This window comes from Phocoena sinus, chromosome 9 (genome assembly GCF_008692025.1).
Source record: "Phocoena sinus isolate mPhoSin1 chromosome 9, mPhoSin1.pri, whole genome shotgun sequence".
NCBI lineage: Eukaryota > Metazoa > Chordata > Mammalia > Artiodactyla > Phocoenidae > Phocoena > Phocoena sinus.
Window position 1 is genome coordinate 97402378 of NC_045771.1, and position 19609 is coordinate 97421986.

At 53.0% G+C, this 19609-nt stretch overlaps 1 protein-coding gene across 1 annotated transcript in view; it reads right to left on the reverse strand.

Moving 5' to 3' along the window:
• The window catches only part of CAMK2B (calcium/calmodulin dependent protein kinase II beta), a 96019-nt gene extending 86044 nt beyond the window's left edge, over nucleotides 1-9975 (reverse strand). Inside the window, exons 1-2 of the mRNA XM_032643632.1 lie at nucleotides 9953-9975; nucleotides 8658-8930 (exon numbers count right to left, since the gene is read on the reverse strand). Coding sequence (XP_032499523.1) covers nucleotides 8658-8722 — 65 coding nt within the window. The 5' untranslated portion in view covers nucleotides 8723-8930; nucleotides 9953-9975. The remainder of the gene's footprint in view (nucleotides 1-8657; nucleotides 8931-9952) is intronic.
• Between the last annotated feature and the right edge of the window lie 9634 nt (nucleotides 9976-19609).

The following is a 19609-nucleotide window of genomic DNA, read 5'->3' on the forward strand; positions in this document are numbered from 1 at the left end:
CCTCTCCTACCTGGGTGCCTTTTCTTTCTTTTTCTTGCCTAAGTGTCCTGGCTAGAACCTCCTGTATAGCGTTGAATAGAAGTGGACAGAGCTGACATACTTGATTGCTCCTGGTCTTAGGGAGAAAGCGTTCAGTTTTTCACCATTAAATATGTTAGCTGTGGGGTTTCCATAGAGGCACTTTATCAAGTTGAGGAAGTTCCTTTCTAATCCTAGTCTGTTGAGTGTTTCTAGCAGCAAAGAGTACTAGACTTTGTCAAATGCTTTGCCTGCATCTATTGAAATGATCATATGGTTTCTTTGTTTATTCTGTTAAGACGGCATATCACGTTGATTGAATTTTGTGTCTTGAAACAACTTTTTATTCCTGGGATAAATCTTACCTGTTCATAATGACCCCTTTTTATATGCTGCTAGTTTCGTTTTGCTAGTATTCTGTTGAGAATGTTGCATCTATATTCATAAGGAATATTGGTCTGTAGTTTTCTTCAGATGTCTTTGTCTGGTTTTGGTATCAGGGTAGTTCTTGGCTTCACAGAATGAGCTGGGAATTCCCTCCTCTTCTATTTTTTGGAAAAATTTTTGAAGGACTGGTATTAATTCTTCTTTAAATGTCTGATAGACTTTACCAGTGAAGTTATCTGGGCCTGAGGGACTTTTCTTCGTAGGACATTTTAAAACTTTTAATTTATTAATTCATCTCTTTAGTTGTTATAAGTCTTTTCAGATCTTCTATTTCTTCTTGAGTCAATTTCAATTGCTTGTGTCTTTCTAAGAATTGGTCTGTTTCACCTAGGTTATCTCTAACTTGGCACACAATTGTTCATAGAATTCCCTTATCGTCTTTTATTTCTATAACGTTAGTTGTAATGTCCCCTTTCATTCCTGATTTTAGCAATTTGAGGCTTCTCTCCTTTTCCTTGGCCTGACCACCCTTTTTATAACTACAGCCTTCCTAAATGGCACTCGTGAGTTTCCTTAATTATTCCCAGAGCAGAAGTACTAATCACCTAAGAACCTGATCATATAATTTGTTTAATGTTTATTACCTGCCTCTCCCACCAGTATAAGCTCCATGAGGGCTGGCACCCTCGATTTTGTTCACTGTTTCCTAAGCACCTAGAAAATGCCTGGCAAATGACCAGTGTGCAGGCAGACTTGCTGAATGTGTGAAGAGCAAAAGAAACCAGAAAAGTTGCAAATAGTAATAATAATAATAGAAATGACCTTGAAACTCTAGTTGTGTGCTGTCCAATACAGTAACCACTGCCTACGTGCAGCCCTAAGAACCCGAAACGTGGCTGGTCCACACTGAGATGTACCGTATGTGTAAAACACACAACAGATTTCAAAAACATAACACTTCTTAAAACATAAAATAGCTGAACAATAATTTTTGTACTGATTACATGTTGAAATAATATTTTGGATAAACTGACTTAAATACATATACTATTAAAGTTCTTTTCACCCGTTTCTTCGTTTAGTTTTTTTGTAAGTACTAGAGAAGTCTGAACTGCACTTGTGCCTGACATCTGTGGCTCAAGTTTTGTCTCTTCTGGACAGGCCTGCTCCAGGTGACTTGGATAGGGTCAGGGGGTAATTTCGTGGAGTGTTCAGAAAAAGGAAGGCAAATTCCAAACATGTGGTCAGGTGAGGCTCTCACAGAGCCCAGAGAGGGAGCAGGCATGGGGGCCTGGCCTGGGGCACAGAGGCCCCTGCAGGATCTGTGTCTGCGCTGCCCACTGGATCACCAGCGTCCTCCTCGTGTCTGATGCAGCTGGTCTGAGGTGGGGTCTGCCAGGTGCAGCCGGGGGCTGGGATCCCCCGCCCTGATCGCCTCCTTCAGCAGGTGCAGCTCCTAACTAGACCGGAGTTCTTCACCCAGAAAGCCCTTAACAGACGGCCTGGATTGAACCAACGGCTTTGAAAATCAGGCTGCACCTCAACGTACAAGATCAAAAGCCACGTGAAGAACTTTATTAAGAGACGGGCAGAACGCTGCAAACCCTTTGGCATCAAGCTCCGTGGCCAGCACCTAAGTCACACCACCCTTCATCAGGTGACAAGACGGATGGCCATTCAGGCCGGGCATCTCCGAGGACCTCCGAGACCACCAGCACCTTCTGCCCCCAGCCACCTACAAGGCTCCCATCTTTTAGAGGGTGACACGAAGCCACTCTGTTGGGCACCTACTGTGGGCTGGGCATGGTTCTAAGCCCTGGAATTCAGCGTGGGCTGAGTGACAGGAAGGCAGGGGCTGCCCCCCGGCTCCTTGCTGCAAACAGGCACCAACTTGGATGTGCCCGACGCCATGGCGTCCTGTTACATCCGAGGACAGGACACGCTTCCCGTTTCATGGTAACGGTCACAGCATCTCTTCCCCCCAGTGCCCACCGGCTGCTCATAAAGTGGGGAAAGGTGGTAGTTCTCAAATTAGGCCCGTAGAACAGCGTGGGTTATGCGTCCTCCAAAAAAATGTTCTTAAATCTATGCCCGGCTATTGCCAATCTGTTCCAGAATTCAACAAATGCTTGTATCTGGCTTAACAAAGAATCATAACTTCAGTTATTTTAGGATCATTATGTCAATGCAGAAAGAACTATGTCCACCAGGAACTGCGGCCACTGAACGAGCTGGTGACCCTCTAACCTAGGAGATAAAGGCCACCAGAAAGTTAGGCACCTAGGAGCACCACGAGGATGTTTTCATTTTAAATAGATTTTAAATAGATTCAGATCCTTACATGAATAAAATATATATTTCTATGTAACATGCCAATATGATAATTTTTGGAAAACCAAGTTATACATAATGCATTTTTACGTTTCTACACTAACAAAGTGACTTGCAGCTGTGAAAGATGCTTTAAAAATAACCAAATCAGATTCCATTTTGAGGGGAGGGAGAGAGGGGGAATTAAACATGTCAAAAATATATTTGAAATCTCCAGAAAGACCACATCTCTTGCCTTGGACCAGGTGGCCACAGAGAGCAGTGGGAGGGACAAAATGTTTCCAAGGAGCAGACGCCGTTCATGTCGCCTCCCCTTGGTCTTTCTTTTTCTTTTTTTTTTCCTTTTTTTTTCCCTTGGTCTTTCTTATTAAAGCATTTGGTAAATTCCAGGCAGCTCAGTATGGGCTCTCTAAGGGAACCATCTCTGCTAGAATTTCGTTTTAAGTAGAAGAAAGAAAATCCGACATGGCGTCTCTCTCCCCTAGGCTCTTGGGGGATCCCCCCAATTTTTTTTTTAAAAAAAGGAGAGGAATACGTTCTTGGCTTCTTTTTGAACAAGACCTCTGTGTCCCACACCCGGGCCCCACCAAGAACAAAAGTGTTCCTTCATCCACTACGGTCATGCATTCCTGATAACCCTGGGAGCCCCAATTTCAAACACAGCATCCTCTCTTCCCTCTGTCGTGCTTGTCAGAGAAGGGGGACCCATTTTTGGTTTTAAAAATATGGCCACCACCTATACACCCATCTCTGCTTCTAAGAGAACTGGCAGGCACTTAGCTGTAAGAAAAGTCCCTCTGACATGGAGGGATCACCATGAAAAAGTGTTAGAGGCAAACGAACTGCAGAATCACATATACGGCGGCTGCGTCCATGTTTTTAAAACCATACGTATGTGTGACGTGTATATGTGTGAATATACATACCTGCGTCTATATATACACACACATATATCCTTATACTGACATTAAAATGGACAGGCCAGGTTCCTCTGCGGGATGAGGAGACTCGAGTGTGGAAGAGTCACATTTGCTGCACATACTTACATATTGGTTTTTCTTTATAAGATACTATCCTTGTTGTCTGTTTAATCAATAAAATAAAATTTTAAGCCTTGCCGGCCTCAAATGGGGGCAGCGTTGGTTGTCACAGAGGGACGACCGAAGGAAATGACGTTTTTACAAAAAGGAACCGTAGGGCAGTGCCTTTGTGCTGGAAAAGCACAAAGAAGGCTTGGTGAGCAGCCTGCTAGGGACAGGTGAGGCCCTGAGGAGCCCAGGGTCAGAGGAGACCACAAGCGGGCCATGAGTCGGCCAGTGGAATAACAGTATTTTAAAAACACAGAATGGGGTAGGGTCATGAGCTTCTGAGAGAAGCAGAAGATGGATTCCAGAGTCAACTGCCTGGATTCAAACTCAGGCCCCGTGTGGAGCTTCTCTGAGCTTCTGGCACCTCTTCTGCAAACTGGGAGTGATCACGGTACCTATTTCACAGATCAAGCAGCTTAATGTAATAAGCACCGTTTAACTGTTACCAGCAGAGAAAGAGTGCAAGTCGCAAGCGCAAGATATATTCTTAGCTCTCAGCAAAGTAGGTTATGGTATAAAAATACCGTTCAATAGTAACTAAACTAGCCTCACCTTCATGTGCATCTCACAGCAGCCTCAACATGTGCGACTTCTTCTCTAAATACCCTACATTAGGCACCCAGACTCCAGCGCTGGGGGCCAGCCTAGGAGACAGAGGCCACCGGGTTCACTCACCCCTTCCTCGCACGTGCAGGAGACCCCACTGTGGGCAGGACCTGCCCCACACCTTGGTGTCAGATGGTGCCAAGTGACAGGGGAAGACAGAAGTGGGGAGAGGTTGAGTGGGGCGGGAGGCGGGAAAGGGGCACGGGGACCTCCCTGAGCAGCCAGGGGGATGACCTGTGTGGCCATCGGAGGAGGAGGGAACAGCGCCGGCAAAGGCCCTGGGGCAGGAAGCACCCAGTGTGCCCGAGAGCGGAGAAAGCAAACACGGTGATTCCTCCCCCACCTGAGTCCTGTCTTTCCTGGCAACCAGGCTTCGGAGCTCAGGAGGCTCACAGTCGATTTGCTCTGAATTTCCTGAGTTTATCTATTAACTACTTAGCAGGCCGCTTGCTAGTTGAGAGGACGCCGAGAAAGCCGATGGTTATCCTCCTGGCGAGGGGTCACAGCCCAGGACAGGACCTGCTGTCCCCCGACTGGGGCACGCTGGATGGAACCAAGGACGTACCAAGGTCAGCTCGGGGCCTAGCTGAGCTTCGGGGGAAGCTGGGAGGGACAGGGGTGCCCTGGGTTGGAGATGGGGGCCTTCCCGGCTGCCAGGGCAAGTTGCCCATCCACCCTGAGCTGCAGTTCTATGCCTATAAAATGGGGGGGAGAGGAGAGGGGGGATTCCCCGGCAACTCAAATCAAATAAAATCAAATGTTCCAAGTGATGCGCCCCTTAGGGGTTGTTACAACCTTCCCCCAAGGGGAGGGGTCCATGAACCCCTGAATTATATCCAAAGCCATGTGGGAGCTGCTTTCTCCCCGGCGGGGAACCACTCATATTTTAAAGGGGATGACTCCCCAAAGTGGAAGCTTCGGGAGCCTGAACACAAAATACAAGACTGCTTCCTACCCAACAAACAGCCCGACAAATCAGGTTGGCACCGAGCCCGGGGAGGGGGCCGGAGGGAGTGGGCCCAGGGCGGCCGCAGAGAACACCCGGACCCCCGCTGGCAACCCCACCAGGGGGGACAAACCCTAGAGAAACCCTCATACCTGCACGCCAGCAAACCCGCTGCAGGAGTGGAAAAGAGAAACTCTGGGAACACCGAGACTGCCATGAGGAAGGGAGCGTGACGTACTACAGATACTACGGTCACTACACACAAGCAGCAGTGAAAGGTCAGAATGTGTCCAAGTTTAAAGAAAAAACACCAAAGAATCCTATATATTAGTTGGCCATCCTTCTATCTGTGCGTAAACGAAGCAAAAAGAGTCTGGCAGGATAAATTCCAAATGCATGACAGTCAGTTTGGAGAATGGTTACTTAACATTTCTTTGTAACGCTTTATTTCTTACGATTTAAAATAAAGGACTTAAAGCCAAAATGACAAAAGAGGAACAGTTTCCAATTCCGGGTAGAAGAGACACAAGTGTTTGTTTTATCACTCCTGGAAGTTTTTTTCCAGTTAAAAAAATCTATCCAATATGGAGACATTTTAAGCCATGTTGCTGGCCGGTCCGTGTTGGGCCGAGGGCTTCACCGCCCTGACCCGTGACTGTCCGGGGCTCAAGGTGACTCTTGAACCAGGACTTAGGCTTCCAGGCTGGTGTCGGGGAGCCCTGCCCCAGCCAGGCAAGGAAGGGCAGAGCCCCAGAAATGAGCTGCTCCTGGCCCTCGGACCCAATGCCCGGGTCGCCAGGGAACGATCCCGTGCAGAGGCAGCAGTGGCGAGGGTGGGACAGGTGGAGAAGGGGACAGGGCAGGGAAGGGTGAGGCTGGTGACCGCATCATGAGAGCAGCTGTGGGCCTGCGGCCCGGCCCTTCCCAGGCAGGGAGTTTAGTGTTGCCTGACTGGTGCCAGGGGCTGCAGCTTTAAATAAACTTGGACGCATCCACCTGGGCCGGGAAGCAACACCAACTGTGCCTCAGGCCGGCCAGGCACTGTCAACAACCACCGACATGGCCACTGCGGACCCTAGCCCCGGGCAGAGACGCTGGCCTCAGTGCCCGACCCTCCCTCCTGACCACCTGCCCCGCTGCAGCTCACCCTGCACTGGCCCAGCCTCCTCCCCCGCCCCAGGACGCCCCAGCAGGGCTGTGACAGGCCCCTGGGCTTCCCGCACTGGGCCTGGTGCCTGGGGGCGCCGCCAAGGGGTGCTGGGCTGGCCCAGCTGGTGGGGTGTCTTCCCCTCCTCTCCCAGGCCCCTGGGCCCCCTGGACAGCTAGGCTTCCTCACCCACTCCCACCCCAGGCCCCCAGCTCCCTTCCCGAGGAGCCTGGCCTCCACTGCAGGGTCCACCACCCCTCCCGGCCTCCCCGAGGGCAGCCCCAAGGACCTCCATCCCCCAGTGTGGGTGTGGACGGCAGCGATGAGAATAACCAGTCGCTGCTGCTGCAACCAGAGGCCCGAGGTTGATCTGACCACCCTACAGGGCCGCTGGCCCAGGGAGATTCACAGAAAAGTGAAGGAGAGGTCAGCAGAGCCAGCTTCAGGTTGAGGAGACGGGGTGAACGGGAAGAGGCATTTCTGCCAAAGGGCCCGGGGGTGCCTGGTGGGAGGGCCTGGGCACAAGCAGAAAAACGACAAGAAGGTCCCCTAGAACGGGGTAACCTTCCCCCCACTGCCGCCCTCTGCCTCGGACAACCACCCGAGGACCACCAGCCCGTCGCCCTGTCCTCACAGGCCTGCTCCCAGACATGCCCCGGAAGCCTCCTCAGGGCCTCCGGGATGCACACAGTTTGTGTGCTGGATCCCTTCTCTGCTCTCCAGGTCCCCCTGCCTTGGGGACAGGCACTCAACCAGGCCCCACCTGAGGGAAGCGAATTTTGGGGTCCCCAGGGCCCAGCCTTGCCCGCACCCTGCCACGGGCTTTCTCCACTCCACCCCACTCCCTCAGCAGCCCCCAGGCCTAACTGGCATCGTCCCCCACGTGCAGGGAGGCTTGGGGAATTCACACCCCCCGCACTCCTCCCAGCTCGCGCCCACAATTATCAGTGATCAGCTTCCCTTGCCAACACAAGGTATCACCACAGACGTTTCTTAATAAAAGGAAAAAAAAGATCTGCCGCTGGACACGTAAGAGGAAACCTCGCCAGCGCCCCTTCCACGGGGTGGGCTGGAGGAGGACGGAGGAGAACGGGGCTCTGGCCGCGCCGGGCTGGAGCCAGGGCTTCAGGAGTTCTGGAGCCAGACGTGGAGATGCCAGGTGCAGCCACCCTGATGCACAGAGTGGAGACCCGCAGGCCAGAGAGGAGCCGCCGACCCGCTTCGGGGTAGAGCCCGGAGGCAGAGGCAGGTCTAGGGCCCTACACGGCTCCTGCTGGCGAGCAAAGCCCAGGAGCCACCTGTTCCCCGGTGAGGCCCTACCTGAAACGAGCTTTCAAAGTCCCTCCCATCACCTCCCCGCAAACAACTCTCCAGAATCCAGCCCCCACCTGCCTCCATGACCCCGAAGCTCATCAGGCTCCCACCTCACCCCCTCATCTTCACCCCGGTGACCTGATCCAAGCTCCCTGACCTCAGCCCCCAGCACTCCAGACTCCCCTTTCCAGAAGGATCTGGGGGAAAATCCTCCAGAACCCCGATTCCCCTAGGCACCCACAGCAGAGGCTGTTCCCACGCGGCGCGGAGCGCAGCTGGCACCCCCCGCGCGGATGGAGCCACGCGGAGAAGCAGGCGCAGAGCAAGTCCCGCCGCCCCCGCGCCCAGCCGCTTGTTGGGGGTGGGGACAGCGCGGCTCGCGCCGGGACGACCCTCTCGGCTAGGTCCGCCCCCTCCCCCGCGCTCCAGGCCCCGCGGCCACCCCCGCGCGCCGCTCCTCTCCGACCTCCGGCCGCCAAATGCGTCACGTCTGCCGGGCGCTCCGGGGACACCTGCTGCCGCCCCCGCTGCACCGAGCCCCGCGCCTCGAGCCGGGGCCTCCGGCCGGGCGGTCGCGCTGGACAGGGCCCGGTAGGGCCGCGCGCGCCGAGGTCCGGCGGCCGGGCCCCGGGGGCCCGGGGGTCGGGGCCGCGCGAGGCCGTGCGCTCCGGGCTCGGAGCCGGGAGGAGCCGGGGTCGCGCGGGGCCGCAGTGCACCCGGAGCCGGCGGCGCAGAGGATCTGGGTCTCCAGGGTCCCGGCCCTCGGAGCGCGGCGCCCTCCGGGGTCCCCGGCCCAGCCCGCACGCGCCGCGGCTCTTACTTGCCAATATCCTCGTAGAGCTGGTACTCGTCGGTGAAGCGGGTGCAAGTCACCGTGGTGGCCATGGCGGCGACGGACGGGCTTGGCGTGCGCTCTGCTGCGCTCGGGCGGCGGCGACTCCGGCTCCCGCTCGCGGGCACGGCGGCGACACGGGAGCGGGCGCGGGCGACACCTCGGCTCGCGGCGCCGAGCGGGGGCCGGGCTGGGCTGCGCCGGGCGGCGAGCGCACGCGAGATCTGCGCGCTCCGTGCCCGCCAGGAGCGCGCCGCACACCTACGCGCGGGGAGCGCGGGCGACGCTGTCACTGCCGCCGCCGCGCCCGCCCCTCCCGCCGCCCCCTGCACGCTCCCCGCACCCGCAATCGCGCCCTACACTCGCACCCGCACACGCACCTGAGCCCTGCACCTACAGCAGCGCCCGCGCCCTGCACACGCTCTCGCACCCACTCCTGCTCCCAGAATTCGCACTCGCGCCCTGGCCCTGCACATGCTGCGCTGGCACCAGCACCCGCGGCCATGCGCCTGGGACGAAGCACACAGGGAACCGCTGGCTCCCTGAGCCTGCTTCTCCGCTGCCTCCTGGCGACTCCCTGCACGCCACACACACACACACACACACACACACACACACACACACACACACACACGAGACTGCACACAGTGAACCCAGCCCCCTCTCCCCTGAAGGCCAGCCTTGACCTGGACCTCAGGAGGGGCCTCAGGTGCACATGGGGGAGGGGGGAGCCCTCCCTCCACAGACTCATTCCTCACACCCCCAGGAGGAGATGCTACAGGACCCCTCCTGCCCGGGTGTCCACCACTCTACACACCGCACAGTGCAGCCCCCTGGCAGAGCTGCCCAGGAGCCTCCCAGACCAGGCCTGCACCCTGGGGACACTGGGAGTGGGAGATGAAGGGGTGAAAGCTACCCCCTCCCCCATGGTCCTAGCCCCTCCCTCCCTCCCTCCCTCCTCCTAGCACTGGACACTGGGGTGTCTGGAACAGAGGTCCCAGGAACAGACATTGCCAGTTCAGGCACAGTGTCGAATCAGGGAAACAGTGGCTGCTCCGTCTGCATCTTGGGGTCCTGAGAGCTCTCAGCCCCCCTGCCCAGGTAGGGGCACACATTTTCCCTCTCCCAGGCCTAGTCCACCTGCCTGCTTCCAGCTCGGGCCTGGAAGAAGCGGGTCCATCTTGAAAGTGGCCCAGGAGAGGAGGAGGGGTGAGCGGGGGGGAGGGGCAGGCAAGGCTGGGCCGACCCCATGCCCCACAGAAGAGCCCCTCCCAGGGCCACACCTAGGCTGCCATCCAGAGCCGGGACTTCAGATCCAGTGAAGACAACCCACTGGGCTCAGCAGCCCCATGGTCCTCAGAGAGGAAAGGGCCGGGGTCCGTGCTGCGGAGGCCCTGAGGACATGCAGTCTCCAGCAGCAGCCAGCTCCGGATTTGAGCGGTTCAGCAGGCCCTGACAGGAACCACTTGCTGCACCGTGGGCTCCCCAGGCAGAGCGTCTGGGCCTGTCCTGCTCATCTCTCTCACCTTGGTGGCTGGCCCGGGGCTGGTCCCAGAAGCCACAATAAATATTTCCTGGATAAAAGATCTAATGCAGGGATTCCAAGGCAGGAGTGGGTGGTGGGGATGGACCCAGGGCCCCCCCGACCAGGATGCCTTTGGCACACGGCTGTCAGGCAGGTGAGCAGACCAGGTGGTGACCAGTCCCTGTACTGGGTGGTTCTGCAGACCCAGCCTGCACCCAAGAGACAGCTGGAGGCCAAGGAACACTTGGGGTAAAGGCCGGACCCGGACTGGGGGCAGAGGGGGCCCTGTGGAGGATGTGGCCTTGACCTCTGCAGGGCAGGGCAGAGGGGGAGACCGCCTTCAGGGCTCAGTGCTGGAACCAGAGCACCCCAGGTGCCTCTTCATGGGCAGGCGCCTACCTTTCCTGGGGCAGCCAGGGGAGGACTGGAGGCCCCTCACTCACCAACAGAGGCTTGCTCTTGCGGTTGTGTTCTGCCCCACAGGAGCCTCTCCCCACACATGCTGGGCCATCTGCAGCGGAAGGAGAAGGAGACAGTCCCACACAGTAGAATACAATTGGCAAGCAAACAAAACAAAATTGCACCCCCCAGTAAACCAGGCTCTGTCCAGGCTACAAGCAGACCCTGTGCGCTGACAGGGTCACACGTGCTCCTTCCAGTGTGAGGCCATGCAATGATCAAGTGGCATTAAAATCACCATGACAGCAGACACTGATTTGCTTATATGCATTCTACATGTATTATCTCATTTAATTCTCAAACAGTCCTAGGAGACATATACTATTATGATCCCCACATTAGTAGGGGGGACAGCGGAGAGACAGAGAGGTGAAGCAACTTGCCCAATGTCACACAGCCAAGAAGTGGCTGGGACTCAAACCTTACTGCCCCATTAAGCCTCTTTTTTATTTTCACACACACACATACAAACACAAAGACACGCTCACACACATACACACACAATACACACACATACACAACCCACACTCACATACACTCATATACCGTACACATATGCACACACACTCAAACATACACTCGCACACTCACATACACACACATATATATACTCAATGCACACTCACACACATGCACGGCGTCCTACAGGCCTGGGCAAGGACACAGCACTCTGGGTGTCTGTTTTGAGGTCCCTTCCCCCGGGTGGGGAGACTGCCCAGGATCAAGTTTACATGAGGTCAGGGTCACTAAAAGGGCGTGATCTGAGGCCGCCGTTCTACTCCTGTTAGCTCCTGAGGTCGACAGGGCAGCCCCTCCTCTGGGCTGGAACATTAAAGGCATGACACCGAGTGACCCTGAGGAGAGCAGGGAGGGCAGGGTGATCAGGGCACCACAGTGAGGAATGACTGAGTTACCAAAGGGACCCAGAGGGTCCCTGCCTATACAGCCCAACCGCTCAACTCCACTCACAGGACAACCCACTCCCCACCTCCAGACCCAGAGGGTTCCTCCCCAGAAGAGTGGAAAAGCTGGAAGGGAGAAGGGCTACCAGCCATGATGCTTTCTGGAGTTCCAGACCCCAGAAGCCCTCTCATCTGGCTTTGGCCTCTCACCCCTCTTGCAAGAAGGGCCCTCTTCTACCCGCACCTCCACGTCATCTCCACCTCCCACCTTATCCTTTCTAGCTGGTTCTCGTCAGTGAGGAGGGCTCTCTCTCCCAGGTGGCAGCTGGGATGGATGTGGGGAATATCAGTTCTGGGAGGTTATTGTTAGGACGGTCACCATGGCAGCAAGCATCACATCTGCAGAGCCAAAAGTGCTGCACATGGGGCTCATTCTCACAGGAAAGCCACGGCCTCCCCTATCCCCCTTGCCTCCAGGGGTTGCTGTCATGGGAGGGATGTCACTGCCACCACCTCTCCCAGTCCTAGCCATCTGCCTGGAAGAGCAGGCTGCCGTACCCCAGAGCAGGAAGACCCTAGTTCATCAATCTCCAATCACCTGGCCCTGACATGGCAGCCCATGCAGGACACTATGGCAGGCATGTGGGGAGATGATGGTAGTAGTGGTGGGGATGGTGATGATGGTGATGGTGATGATGGTGATGATAGTTGTGGGGATGGTGATGGTAGCAGTGATGGTGGCGATGGTGACAATGATGGTGGTGATGTTGGTGATGGTGATAATGATGGTGATGATGGTGGTGATGGTGATGGAGGCAGTAGTAGTGATGATGAATGATGGTGGTGATGGTGGTGGTGGTGGTGGTAATGGTGATGGTGGTGGTGATGGCGGTAATTGTGGTAATGATGGTGATGGTGGTGGTGATGATGATGATGAAGGCCATAGCTACAAGTTACAATGTACTCACTACACTATGGAAACTCTTCTAAAGGTCCAACATCCACCACTTCATATAAACTTACGGCAACCTTGCAAGATAGGGACTATCATTAGCCTCCTTTTACAAATGAGGAAACCAAGGCACAGATCTGTAACAGGGCTGAGATCACACAGCTAATCTATGGCAAAAATCAGTACTGGCTTCCAAAGTCGCCTGACTTTATAGTTGGTGCCCTCAATCACTACACTCTACTCAAGGGTGACTACTGGCCTCATGCATGAAGTGAATGTGTGCCGACTGTGTCCAGCTCTGCCCAGGCACTGTGTCACACCAGGGAACAAGATGGGCAAGGTTGCCACCTTCACAGGGCTTACACCCAATACCAACAAGGAACAAACAAGAAAACATTGGGTAGTGATATTTGCTCTACCCAGATTTAAAGCAAAGAGGGTGACAGGGTGACAACTTCAGAGTGGGTGCCCAGGAAAGTCCTCTCTGAGGAGGTGACATCATTTAAGCTGAGATCTGAATGGCAGAGAGACACTAAGATAGGGGGAAAGGGCATCTCAGGCAGAAAAAACAGCCATGCAACGGCCCTGTGGCCAGAACCAGCTGGTGTGTTTAAGGAATGAAGAGGACGGAGGAGAGAGTGCCTGCAAAGGCACCACCACATCTGTCATTTGTTCATCTGTACATTCTGCTTGGTACCTGAGTCCTCCAAGGGAGTCTGAGCCACCTGAATGACTAACAAACAGAGTAATAAAGCTAACCAGTAGGACATGGGCAGTGTCCCCTGGCCTGTCCAAGGGCTCAGCCCACGGACATGAGGGCGCAAACCCTCCAGCCCTCCTCCTTTCTCTCCAGACATCCAAGCACAAGGTAGACAGCACGGTCCATCTGGGAGATTCACACTCAGGGTGCAGGGACCCCTGCTGAGCCAACCCCAGGCCTCTGGCTGGCCGATGCTCCCTCCCACATGCTCACACAGGCGTTTCCATCAACCAGGGCTGCTCAGGCCAGCGGGGCAGGCAGCATGACACCAGGGTCCCACATGGCCAGGAGGGGCCAGGGAGCCATGCCCAGCTTGTATCTCCCTCGCCACGGACACAGGAAATGTCATATGGAAACTGCCTCCTGACATGAGTCAGGAGACCCTGCACTCAGGTCCCTCCTGTGCTCACCTGCCCGCCCTCCACCAACATGCTTGAAGCGTATGCTGAAGTGGCTGCAGGCCTGGGATCCCCAGCACCAATACAGAGGACCTGTGTACAACAGCTAGGGGCTGCCTTGAAACAGACGTTTGTTCCCTTCTCCCCAGGCACCCAGAGGTGGCACCCCTGGTGATCACATGGCTGCTCGGCTCCATGTAGCCTTCAGGGACCCAGCTGCCTACGGCTCTGCTCCACCACTAGGGGCAGGCCCTCTTCCCGGGACCCCAACATGGAGACCCAACCATCAAATCCGTGTTCCTAGTGGCCAGATAGCAAAAGGGAGGATGGACAGAGTGCCCTTGTCAGCTTTGGCCACATGACCCTCCCCATGATGACCCGTTGGCCAGAATCTATCACACGACTTCATTTAGCTGCAAAGGATGCTGGGGAAAAGGTCTTGACCCAGCTAAAATGTGGGGATCTGTCACTGTAGAAGAGGGGAGAAGGCATCTTGGAGGGGGGACAAGCGGTGGTCCCTGCCACCTTACCCGTGAGCATAGCCCACCAGTTCTCCAGGTGTCAGTCCTAAGGAGCCAATGTCTGCAGAGCCCACTGCTACAGAAAGAGCAAGGGCCTGAGTACACACCAGCTCGGGGATCTAATTCTGATCCCAATTGGGAGTCTCTGCTTTGTGACAGGAGCTAATACCTAATAGCTGTTAGGATTTGCTATTGTTAACAGACGCAAAGCACTATAAAGGAAAATGGGCAGAAATTAGAGACGGCCACTTTGGAGAGCTGTTCGGCCATTTCTTACAAAGCTAAACAAATACCTTCCCTGTGACCCACTAATTCCACTCAGGTATTTACGCAAAAGAAAAAAATTGTATGTCAAAAGAAAAACAACGGAATTTGTACAGCAATGTTTATAGCAGCTCTATTCATAGTAGCTGAAACTGGAAGCAACGTAAATGTCCACACATGGGAGGGCAGGGTAAACAAATCAGTGTATGTAAATAAGAACAACTACTGATACACTTGACAACATGGGTGAATCTCTTGGAACTAAAGTTGAACAAAAGAAGCCAGACACAAAGAACACATACTGCAGGATACAATTTCTACAAAATTCTAGAACTAATCCATGGTTATAAAAATCAGAAAAGCAGCTGCACTGCTCAGGCAATGTGGGGATTGACTCCCAGCAGCCCGAGGGAAGTCCCTGGGGTGGTAGAACTGGTCTGTATTTCTTTGTGATTACACAAGTGTATATACATTGTCAAAAATGTAGCAAACTGTACACTTAAAATCAGTGCATTTTTATGTGAATGTAATTTACATGTGTGACATGTCATTATGTATGTAAATTACCCCTAAAAGTTTTTTAGCTTTATAATAGTATTGATTGATTATTTTTATTGAAGTATAGTTGATTTACAATATTGTGTTAGTTTCAGGTGTACAGCAAAGTGATTTAGTTTTATATATATATATATATACACACACAGATATATATTATGTATGTATGTATTTTTTCAGATTTTTTTCCCTTATAGCTTACTACAAAATATTGAGCATAGTTCTCTGTGCTATACAGTATAGGTCCTTGTTGGTTATCTGATATATATATACAATAGTGTGTTTATGTTAATCCCAAACTCCTAATTTATCTCTCCCCACTTTCCTCTTTGGTAACCATGAAATTACACAAAATGTTGGTATCACGTGTGGAGAACCATGTTCTTCTAGTCACATGGAACAGTCCCAGCGATTGGCCAAGTAGCAGACAAAGGAGGGTCTCAAAAATTTCTACAAAAGCAGGAATCAGTGACAACAGCGCAATAACATTAAAAACAAATAACTACAGGAAGCCAATTACATCCACTCAGCAGGAAATTTAAATTAGAAACTACAGAAACTACAAAAATGAAACTTATAAACGGACACAAGTGACCACCATGCCTCACACGCTGTGAGATGCAGCCAAGCAGTGTTCAGGGAGATAAGCCAGCTTGACTTACTAGAAAACAAGCGAGATTGAGAATAAACTAAGATTTACAGCCGAAGACACTGGAAAAGAATGACAACCTCAAGAAAGGTAAAGGGAGGAGTCTGATAATGCCAAACAGAAACTAGTGAAATAAAAAACAACCAGTAGTAAAACTAACCAGTAATACCAAAAGCTGGGTCTTTGAAAAAATTTTTCATAGTAAAATAGACAAATTTTTGATGTCTGGTCAATAACAAAAATAAGTCCAAAAAGGTTAAAATGGGGGACAAAAATGAAATAAAGAGATAAAGGTTACAAAAGAACACTATGCACAGAACTTCACCAATAAATTGGAAAAACGTAGTTGAAATGGAAAATTTTCTACGAAAATACAAATGACTCATAGAGACTCAAAAAAAACTAAAATACCATAGAAGAAATGCAAAAACTATGGTGAACTTTGCACAATAAGAATGTTTTCACTTATTATATTTGTACTATTTTTAAAAGTCAATGAGAATATGAAAAAGAAAAAAAAAAAAAAAGGTAAGTAAACAAACCCAACAGCCCTGACCAGGAAATGACCAGGGCCCAGGGCACCTGACAGCCTCTGCCCAGGTGCACGAGGAGCTTGTTCTAAATTTAAAGGACTAAAACATCAGGAAGTACTGGGTGCTCCTTCCTTTAGTTTTTGTTTGGTTTGTTTATGCCCATGAACCTGGAAGGGGCTGCATTCCTGCCCCTGGTGCCTTTTTGTCCACTTGCCAGGCGACCGTCCATAGCGAGGGTCTACGTGGCGCAGGTGGGACGCGCCGGGAAGCAAGGAGGGTTTGGAAGGATGCACTCGCGGGGCACCGGTTATTCAGGGTTTGGGAGGAAAGAAGGATTTGTAATAAAGACATGCATAGCAGTGCTATTTATAACCCAGAAAACTGGAAGCAACCCAAATCACCCCCAACTGGGACTGGCCTGGCAGATACGCGGAGGAGGGGATGGAGATGCCGGGCCACGTGACACGTGGGGAGGGAGAGCTCCGTGGAGACAAGAGCCTCGTGCGTGGGGGGAGCCAAATATAATGCAGTTTGCACACAGCCACCGTAATTATGGGGCACTGCAGGCATGCGCTCCCTCAGAGGTGTCAGGCCACGGCCAGGCGGCCAACAGCCAGGGTGACTCAAGTGCTAGTGTAGCCGTGGCCCTCCGTATGCGGGCACATGGTCACCTCTTTGCGAATGAGGACACTGGGCTCTGAGCTGTAGGGTCGACAGCGGTAAGGGTTGGGGGCAGCCCAGCCCCCCCAAGGCGTAGGGGCAAGTGATCCAGCCGGTCGTGCCGCGCCACCCGGAAAGGGTCCAAATGATGGAAACAGAACTTTAAGATCACAGGCCTTAGCCCCAGGGAAGCAACGCCTACCTCTGAGCGTGCTGCCTCCTCGCACACCCCGGAAACGTGGGTCTCGGGTAGCAGAGGGGAGGTAACACTTTAAACTCTCCCCAGAGGGCCACGTTCCCTCATCCTGCCAGGACTCCCCCCAGCCCTCTTCTGAGGTGCCCCCAACCCCCGTGTGCAGGGTCTCCTGCTCTGGCAGTCATCACATAGGGGTCTCCCAGGTTTCTGGGCTCCCTCCACCCAGGGGTCCTGAGGACAGTGGGTGGAAGAGGGGGCGGGTAGACTCTGCCAGGAGGCCAGCAGAGTGTACTGGGCTCACTCCTGCCCAGGCCCCAGCCCAGGGTGCCTTGGCCTCCACCAGCTGCTGCCTGCACCTGGCCTTCCTGGTGGATCAGAAGCTTCACACCATGGACACAGCCCTCCTGCCCCTTCCCCGGTCCCTGACCCTCCTGCACGGCATGCCCCCAAGCCTGGCAGGCCACTAGGGTTTGAGGGCTCTCATATAGGACAGTCACAAGAGGAGGAGGCTCCTTCTCCTTCAGAAAGGTGACTACAGAAGCCCTCTCCATACAGCTGGAAGGCAGGACCTCAGCTGGGGTCTCAGCAGACTGGCTGGTGGGCCTGGACCCTCATAGCAGTCAGTGTGCACAGGCTCCAAAGCAGCCCCGACTGCGGTCGGTTCCCAGGCAGGTTGCCCCTCACACCACCACAGCTCCCTTGCTCCTACCTGGCTGAGTCTCTATCAAAATGGCTGGTGCCCAGGGCTTTCTGCCCAGGGTTCTGCAGGGCGGCCATGTTGACTCTGGTCCTACCCTAGGACCCAGGGTCTCCTGAACCCTCCTCAGCTTCCCCTTTCTCTCAACTCCCAAGAGAAGCTGCTAGGGGCCACACTGTGGAAACTGCACATCTCACCTTCTTCATGGTGTTAATGTTAATAGTATTAATAATAGCTACCATTATTGGCAGGGGGCTAGAAGGTACCCATCTGGCATCAGGACTTGGCGGCCATTGCCAGGGAGAAGTGAGTAGGGGTGGGGGTGGGGGCAGGGCTGCATGACCACTCCTGCTGAGGGGGCAGGGTTGGGGGAAGACACAAGAGAGGAGCAGCTTTGGGGTAAAGGCATTAAGTTCCACTCAGGGCCTCCTGGCACCACCACCTGCAGCATCAGGTGAAGATGGACCTGCAGGCCAGAGCAAAGATGGAATCTGAAGGTACAGACCAGGGAATCATCAGGAGGAGGAGGGTGGGAGCCATAGTGAACGTCTCCAGGAAGAGAGTAAAAGGCTAATTATGGGTCTCTGGGGGAAGCCTGCATTGAGCAGACTGTCTGAGGAAGGGTTGATCAAAGAGATCAGATGGAGAAAGCTGAGGGTGAGAGAACTAGGAGAGGAAAGAGTCCTGGAAGCCAGAGTTGAGAAGTGTCCAGGCAGAGAACACTGGTGGTGGGTCCAGTGGCTGGGGCACAATGTCTCAAGGAGGGTGTGGGGGCAGGGGGTGGAGATAAGTGCCACCTTCTCCAACAAAAAGCTTACTTGTGACTTCCATGTCTAGACACTGTGGATGAGCTGGGACCAGAATAACCTTTCCACCAGAGATAACCATAAAACTGGATGAAATGTATGAGACAACTGTCTGCAGGCCATAGGTGACAGACAGGCCAGACTTGAATCCCTGAGAGAAGGACAACTTACAATCACTCAGCTCTGTGGCACAGAGGTCACATGGACCTGCTGAGGTAAAGACAAGATCGGGCAGAGAAGCAGTGGGATTATGTGGGACAGGATGCCGGAGAAGAGGGAGCTGTGTGCAGGTCCCCAGAACTCCACGTGGGGACCTGCAAGTCCTTGGCCAAGAGCCAGTCTGTGCATATAGGCTGGGCAGGATCGGGTCATGCTAAATTAGAGGGCCTTGGGAAACACCCTGGATTTTCCAGGATCTGCAACAACAAAGCACAAAACCAAGGTCATCAGCCAGTGACTGAACTGCCTACAAAGCAAGAGTCAAAATTCTTCAGAGGAAATTAACAGAATGTTGAGTTTTACAACATATTAGTCATAATGTCCAACAGTCAATTATAAAATAATCACTATGTATACAAAGGAACAGGAAATATGATCCCCAGGAAAGAAAAAAGCAATCTACAAAAGCTGAAAAACTGGACACAAAATGACCCAGATGTTGAACTTAGAGACTTTAAGGCAGCTATTATAACTGTGTTCAAAGAATTAAAGAAAGATATGGTCTTAATCAGTGAATGGATTGGAAATTTCAGTCCCCAAGTGGAAAATGTATATAAAGATAGATCAATGGAAATGATCTAATCTGAAGATTAGAGAGTAAAAAGGCTGAAGGAAAATGAATAGTGCCTCAGAGACTTGTGGAACAATATAAAATGATCCCACACACGTATAATTGGAGTTTCAAAGGAAAGAGTGTGAAATTGAGGCAGAATGAATGAAAACACAATGGTCAAAAACTTCCCAAATTTGATGAAAAACATCAATTTACATATCCAATAATCTCAACAAACCCCAATCAGGATAAATAATCTCAACAAACCCCAATTTTCATAAATTGATGAAA